Genomic DNA, 7,968 nt, shown 5'->3' with positions numbered 1-7,968 from the left:
CCATTGAAATCCCTGTGTAAGAGAACTGCTACTCTTAGGTCAAAAACTGAATGTCCTGGAAGGTTAAATGTTCCCCCACTGTTTTTTGAATATTGTAGTTTCTAATAGTGGTAAGAAAGAGTAGGAGTTCAGTAGCATCTTTAAAGACTAACAAAATTGTGGTAGGGTATGGGCTTTTGTCAGTCACTGTTCACTTCTTCAGACTTATTTCCATTTATTCTTTGCATCCTCCTGGACTGAATTTTCTGTACCAAACTGAGATCTAGGTTTCCTGTCTCATCACCAATGCTGATATCTCCACACCTCTGTATATCATACCAATGCTGATATTTCCACCCACCTGCATAACACACCTAATCCAATCATGCCTGCTATTGCCATTTGGTGTCTGAAATCATCTTTATAAAGTTTATATCTCCAGTATCTTGTGTTACATTTTATGGCACACATGGCCCAGCCCGACAAAGCGACATTTATGTCAGATCTGGCCCTCGTAACAAATGAGATTGACACCTCTAGTCTAAAGAGACAGACCAGATCTTCCATTTGGGGACAGGAAAAAAATGTATATGACGACCCACAAAGGGTGGCAAAGGAGAGATTATCTAAGCCCAGACATGAATGAGAAGCTGTCTTGCCATCCAGGGTGAATTTCAACAGTTGCTCTCTTGCTGTCAATCTCTTCCCAACGGCCACTATCTTACTACAAGCCACTCTGGATGCCATCTTGAGCACACACAGCTAAACAAAGGGGGAAAGCATCAGACCCCGGGAACCCAGAAAATGGATGACTGCTAAATGCTTGCAGTGCTAAGAATAGACGGCCTATCCTGATTTAACTTCTGGGAAGGTCTGCATAGAGTTAGGGTTCAGACAATTGTGTGTCATCACCTTTTTCCTTGCTGTGATGTGATTTCAACCTGCTGTGTGACTTGTGGGAGATGCAACATCAGTGTGGAGCTTTTAAGTGGCGTGGTGAAGAGTGCGGAAGAGCTGGCCCTTCAGCAGCAGCTATGCTTCCAGGTCAGCTTGTGGCAGCAGCAGGTTCCCCCAGAGGGGAGCCAGTTACAGCAGGGGCAAGGAGGAAGGGTGCCTTGTTGGGTGGAGGAGACCCAGGGCAGCCACCCAACTTCCAAGCCCTTGTGTGGGCAGGCACAAGGTTGGCAGGGCCGTTTCCCCACAGCCTCCTTTCCCAGCATAGCTGCCGCTGCTTCTGCAGCTCCTTCCGTTCTGAACTCGGGATAAGTGAAGTTTTCCTCATTATGTTCCTCAGAGGTGCCATCCAGGGTGAATGTCTATAGTCTCTAGGCTTCTGGTGTGCCAAAACCAACAGTGGCATGGCAACATTCCCAGGGAGCCAGGAATAATTGGCGTGATTTGCAAGAACGCCAACAAGCCTCTTTTCCTCCCCCAGCCCAGGAATGTGTAAAGACTTCCCACCACCTGCCTTTATGCCTGACTCAAGGACACTGGCCCCTTGCATGGACTGGGGCTTGCATGGGGTGTAAACATGTCAGGCGGCCGAATGACATGCACGGAAGTCTTCACATGTACCTGAACTTGCAAGGAAGACAATGATGACACAACAGCAAGCAGATGGTCTTAGATTTGGCTCTGTCACTCAAGACCATGAGCCTGGACAGATTCGATCACACGCCTGATGTCTGGAGGAAAACCTCCTTACTGCTTGCAAGCAGGACAAAATGACTATTTTCTTTTTACCAGTCTCTGAGTATGGAACTAAGATGTGTCACAAAACCAATTGGTTTTTCAAGCTCCTAGTGTGCCACAACACATGGCCTGCCAGGTCATGTATTTATTCATTTTTATTTTTTGCATTAGACACCAGAACAATGTGGAGACTCCGGCCTCAGTAAGAAAGGTGGGACTATAAGTGAAGTTGATAAAAAGAAGATATGCATGCTCCAGACCTCATCAGTTTGCCTAATTTTGGGATGCTGGCATTTCTAACAGTGCTGCTGTTGACTCCTCAGTGGGACCACCAGGGCTGCTCCTGTACAAAAAGGTGCCAGGTTTGGCTAAAAGGTGCCAGTTTTGCCAGGTTTTCCAAGCGCTCTGCATTTAATTGGCAAACAGACTGAATTTTGTTTCTCTTTCCTGCAGCAGCCTTGAGTATGTTTCCAGACAGATCACCCCTAGTTTGTCCCCGGGAAGGCCGAAGTGCAAGATAGCATCTCCGGGAGAGAGAAAAGGTGCTCTGATCCACAGGGGGGCAGCGGCAGTAAACACACTGCAAGAAATTGTGTTTTTTCCATTTAGTCACTTATAAATATTGGCAGGGGTGCTAGCAATGTTTCAGCCAGTGTTGATAATAAGGAAGAATATGAAACAGACCTAGAACAATTGGGATGATGGCCATTCCACATTTCAAAAGCAGCACTGGCTATTCTAATGAATGCCTCTAATTTCTAAAGCTTGGTTTTACCCTCACTTACTCTGAAATTGCACTTGCTTATATCATCAAGACCATGATCTCAAGCTGCAGCTACTTTAAAGGAGAGAAAAAGGTTTGAATCGATTTGGCAAGCTTTTCTCAGCTTCACTGAATGACTGCATGGCAATGAAAAGATGTTCTCCAATGGCTACAAATCCAAGCTGCACTTCTTAAAATGAGATACAATTTTCAGGGCAGAGATGAATGAGTGCACAGAAGAGGCAGCCCCTCAGATCTGTGGGGACCAGGTCATGAAGCGCTTCATAGGTTAGATCCCATATCCTGAACTGAACCCAGAAAGGAATCAACAACCGGTGCAGCTACTTTAGAAGTTACATAGAGATAAACTGATCAAACCTGTTGTCTCCTATAAGGAGGCAAGCCGGTGTGCTCTGCACCAGCAGAGGTTTCTGAGTTTTCTTCATGGATAGCCTGTCGTAGTGTCCATTACAGTACTCCATCCATGATGCTGAGGTAGTATGGATCAGAACTAGGGGTGTAAAAATTTTAAAACTGAACTAATTTTGTTTCAGAACTTCAGAGAGGGTATATCTCTTTTCGTTATCCTGAATTTGGGGAGCGTGGTTGCTGGTTTGGAATTCTGGGTACTTGTTTCAGATTTGTCCATTTTGGGACCATTATTTTGTGCATCATCCCCACCCCACCCTGGCCAGAGGCAAAAGGAGCAGGGGGAGGGAGGTGGGAGGAGAGAAAGAGGAGGGGAGGAGAGAAGGGGGGGGGAAAGAGAGCCTGCTCCAGCAAACAACTGTTTGGCCATGGATGTTCCCTTTTTTAAAAAGCCATTGCTCACTATTAGAAGACTTGACTCCTGTACTCCAGAGACCAAGTCTATTCCCACAGAAAAGAATGGTCCTTTAAAATATATAGGGCACATGTGTCACCAAAGAGCTGGGGGTCTGCTGCCAAGGCCAGGTCTTCTGCCCACAGCAAATAATGCCCCCCTTACTTCCTAGGGGTGGTAAGAGGCCAGATCTGTTTCCTATCCCTAGACCAGGACTCAGAGGCCAGGACTACCGCCCAGAAGAGCAACTGAGAGTGGGGCATGCTTCTTATCTTTCCATCCCTCCCCTTCTCCCTCTACCTCCTGAAACATAAATCACTCTTGAAATTCCAGGAGATAAATTATCTTTACTCCTGAAATTTCACAAGTGCTTTGAGGTGTTTTGGATAACTTCAAGCCAACCTGAAACAGCTAATTTCAGGCTTAATTTCAGCTTGGTCCCTAATGAGAATAGCTTAATCAGTTGAGTCTATAAGGGAGAACAGTCTTTTCCCTAAGCACAGATGAACAAATAATTTCCTTGCCACCCCCAGCACTAGATTCTCAAATAACAAAGCATCTGCTAAACAATGCTTTTAAATAGGGATGGGCACAAACCAGAACACGAATGAAGGTTTGTCATGAATTCTGGCCAGTTCGCAATGTTTGCAAACTAAAGAGTCACCATGAACTTCCACAAATCTTAAGGCAATCTGTGGCAGTTCATGAAGAGCCAAAAGCAGGGGTTTAAATGGCTCTAAACCCCTGCTCCCTGCTCCCTACCACTCAGCTTTTTGGTGTAAACGGCTCATAGCCATTTAAACACCTGCTTTCTGCTCCCCGTGAAAAGCAATACGGAGCAGAAAGCAGGGGCATGAACTTATATGAACCACTGAGATTCTGCAAATCAATCCCCACTAGAACAGCAGCAACATCAAGTGCATCACCTCCACCCATTTATTTCCCCTTATCCACTTGGTGAAAGGTATCCAGGCACTGATTTAAGATCGCTGCATTGGGAGGCCTGTGTTAACATTGTCTAGCTGAACAGCAGAGTGCCGTCAGCCTCTTGATGAATGGAACCTCTGAGGCACACCACAGAGCAGGGGCCAGCCCAGGACTCAGCAGCTCTCATGGAAACTTCCCGTATCGTATTCAGTGGGAAGGACTGAAGCCAACAGGGCCCCATGCCCACAACCCCAACCTCCTCTTCTAGATGGTGGAACGGAGGCTACAGTGTGACGGAGGGGCTACAGAAGGATTTAACATGATCGGAGACAGGCTGCCCCTGTGTTTACCTGAAGTCTAAGAACACCTACCAACGTGATTAAAGCAGCAGTCTCCATCCCATAGCCAGGCACAAAGCCAGACTGAAATTAATCAAAGGGGAAAGTATCATTCAGGTACACCTGGAGTTACTCTCTCTCACTGGTTCAAAAGCCTTGCTCCCATAAAGCATATCTGACAGAGGTCTATTCTCGGCCAATTACTCCTTGGTACAGAAGACTTCTTCAATACAATTTTTTGCTCTCTCTTCTGTAAAAAGGATTAAGGAAAACTGCTGGAGTTGGGGAGATAAACGTAAAACTATCCATGCAAGGGTATATGCAAGAGGGTATTTCTGACAGAAACTGGAACTGCTTTAAATCCACCTTCTATCAGGGTTTCTACTGCACAAAAAGGGTTTACCCCAGTGAGAGTTACTGAAACGTATTACCACAGCAATTCTGTAACTTTAAATGTAAGCCTTAATCAGCATATTCTCCACTAAAGAACAAAGCTGTTAATTATTTTTCCTCTTTGGCACCACAAGGCCACAAACTGGGGGTGCCAGACCCAGCCCAGCGGCCTCACACTCAGTAGCCATGGGCCAGTCAGAGGCCCACTCCCTGAAGCACAGAGCAGGCCACACAAATCCCAATCAAAACAAAGACCTCTACTGATGTGGTTTAAAAGTTTCCATCACTTACTGTATCAATTAAAGCCTGCACCCGTACTTGGTTTTTTTTTGGGGGGGGGAAATGCAGCAGTTTTTAATAACCCCCCATGGACAAAACCTCTCATTGTGTGCAGCAGCAGTTCTAATGATCAACGTCTGAGGCTGGACCCGAGGCTGCCCACTGCCAGCACAAAGCCAGAAGAGAGAGGCGGGAGGACGACAATGAAGGACAGCCTTCCTGGGAGGTCACCCACCACATCCGCACAGGACTGTGTTCCTAGTGACTGAGGGGTTACTTGGGCTCTCCAAGGAGAGGACCTTGGTGTTGCCTTCGCGGCTCCAGGAGCCCTCCCTCACCTGTTCCCAAGGAAACAGCCTGCCCTGTCTAATCTTTTCTAATTTCATTTAACTCCAACCGCAGGCTTCCAATTCTATAAACTCCATTCCCTGCTGGCAATGCAAAGGGAGTGTGACTGTCAGAGAGATCAGAAGAAACAAGATAGTTTTAATCCCAGCGTTCCATGCCCTGGAGAGGCCCTGCCAGAAGGAACATTTGCTAAAGATCAGACAAAAGCCATTAGCAGGGTGCTAGTTTATTTCACATGGTGCAAGAAAAATTATATTATTGCTTAACAGCATGCTATTCTGATGGGAGAGGACATAGTTACTCCCTCCCTATTAAATCATTAAGCCTGACAATATTTACTCGATGAGCCTAGTGAAGAGTAGAAGAGGAGCCAGTCGGGAGCATCAGACACAGGCCGGGTTCACAGAACCAGCAGGCGAGAAAAGCCCTGCGTTGGCCTGCCTTGAAAACCCCTCTCCCGTGCCAGGAAAGGCTTCACTCGCTCTGCTTCAGGCACCGGAGCCTGGAGGGTCAGAGCCAGTGTTCCCTCTAGGCTGAGTGAGTGTGAGCTAGCTCACAGTTTTGTAGCCTCCGGCTCACACATTGCTGTCTTCGCTCAGGAAGGAGGGCTCCAGAGCAAACTAATTTATGCAGAGTAGCCAAATGGCTCACGGCTCACAACTTTAATGCCAGTAGCTCCTGAAGCCGAATTCTTGCTCACAAGACTCCACAGCTCAGAGGGAGCACTGGCCAGAGCCCAGATCTGGAGTTTGTCTGAAAGCTGTTCCAGGAACTCAGCACAGAGAGAGAGACAGAGGGGGGGCTTTAGTTCAGCTACCAGCTTCTAGAGAGCAGCAAGACTTTCAGAGTCACAGCTCACCCCCCCACCAATCTTGTTAGCCTCTCAGGGGCTCCTGGACTTGAATCTGGTTGTTCTTCAGCAGACCAACACAGCTGTCCCCTGAAACCATCTTCTTACCAATTTTCTTAACATGTCAAAATGCAAAACGTCAATATAAGGCAGACCCAACAGGTACAAGAAGAAGAAGAAGAGATTGGATTTATACCCCGCCCTTCACTACCCAAGGAGCTGCAGTGGCTCAAGTGGTTAAGACGCTGAACTGCAGGCTGTGGAAGGTCGGTAGTTCAGCAGTTCGAGACCCGAGTGTGCCACATGACAGAGTGAGCTCCCGTCTCTAGTTCCAGCTCCTGCCAACCTAACAGTTCGAAAGCAAGAAATTGCAAGTAAATAAGTACCACTTCGGTGGGAAGGGAACAGCGTTCCGTGCGCCTTGGTGTTTAGTCAAGCAGGCCAAATGACCACGGAAATGTCTCCGGACAGCGCTGGCTCTTCGGCTTGGAAACGGAGATGAGCACCGCAACCCTAGAGTCGGACTCGACTGGCTTTCGAGCAAGGGAACCTTTACCTTTACTGCAAAACAGTTCCCCCCCCCACCCAAGGCTCTCAGGAACACACTGCCTCCCATCTGGAGCCTGGACATGCTGGAGAGAAGCAAGGGAAGAAGTAATGCCGGAAATGTGAAATAAATGCTGTGAATGTTAGGTCAACGGACCAGTCCTGCCAATGATCTGCACCTACCATTTACATACGTAGGAACTCCATTGGACTTTCTCCTCATAAGAGTTTTGCAAACATTTCCGGTCCACGTCTTTTGAAAGAGGTGGGCGCCTGGCCCTGGGGATGACCTCTGCAAGCCAGAAGCAGGTGCTTGCCGGAGTGAGTTCATGGAAGCTTGCATCCACAGTCACATCTGGGATGCCCAGATCCATGTTGCATGTTTGGGCTGAATGCCACACGGAGACAAAGACGGGTCCAGAAATTAGCTGCAGGGGCTGGAGACAGAGATGGTGCTTCCTCCTCCTATGCCAGTGGGCTCAGGGAGCCCCAAGACGCTTCGCCCTGCCTCAGCGGCATCAACAGCAGCCCCAGGGAGCCCCTCCTTGTAGGCAGGCAGAGGAGGTGCCAGGCTTGGGTGGTTTAACAGGGAGATCAGTGGTCAGAATTTTAGTTGATTTACCGCCGGGGGGGGGGGAGCGCTGCATTCAATCTGCAAGGCTGAATATTAATGAGACCGGTGCCCTTTCACTTTCTTAAGGATATGCTGGCTCGGCTGTGCTACTGAAATAAGGAAGGAGGAAGAAAAACTAAATATGGTCTTACGTTCTAATAAACATTTGTTAATTAAATGACATGTCATCTCAGACTTCCTTCAGTGGCTAAAAGGCACCATCCACCTGGAAACAGACTAATGAATTCACAAGTAATTAATTAATGATGATTACAAAACTAAAATATCTTCAGTCAACTGCTAGTCCCAGAAAGCCGACATCTTCTTGTCATCATCATCTTCCTGATCTTCCAGGTACTTCATGCAGACGATGCTACTCATCTGCACAGCCCAGCCCAGCCCAGTGAAGAAGCCCCG

The 7,968-nt window shown here is 47.6% G+C and overlaps 1 protein-coding gene across 1 annotated transcript in view; it reads right to left on the bottom strand.

Moving 5' to 3' along the window:
* The window catches only part of AR (androgen receptor), a 164,589-nt gene extending 157,277 nt beyond the window's left edge, over positions 1–7,312 (bottom strand). Inside the window, exon 1 of the mRNA XM_015419688.1 lies at positions 7,122–7,312. Coding sequence (XP_015275174.1) covers positions 7,122–7,312 — 191 coding nt within the window. The remainder of the gene's footprint in view (positions 1–7,121) is intronic.
* Between the last annotated feature and the right edge of the window lie 656 nt (positions 7,313–7,968).

The sequence above is a fragment of the Gekko japonicus genome, unplaced genomic scaffold (genome assembly GCF_001447785.1).
Source record: "Gekko japonicus isolate JY-2015 unplaced genomic scaffold, Gekko_japonicus_V1.1 scaffold1526, whole genome shotgun sequence".
Lineage (NCBI taxonomy): Eukaryota > Metazoa > Chordata > Lepidosauria > Squamata > Gekkonidae > Gekko > Gekko japonicus.
The sequence above is the reverse complement of the archived record's forward strand: the minus strand, read 5'-3'. Positions and strand labels throughout refer to the sequence as shown.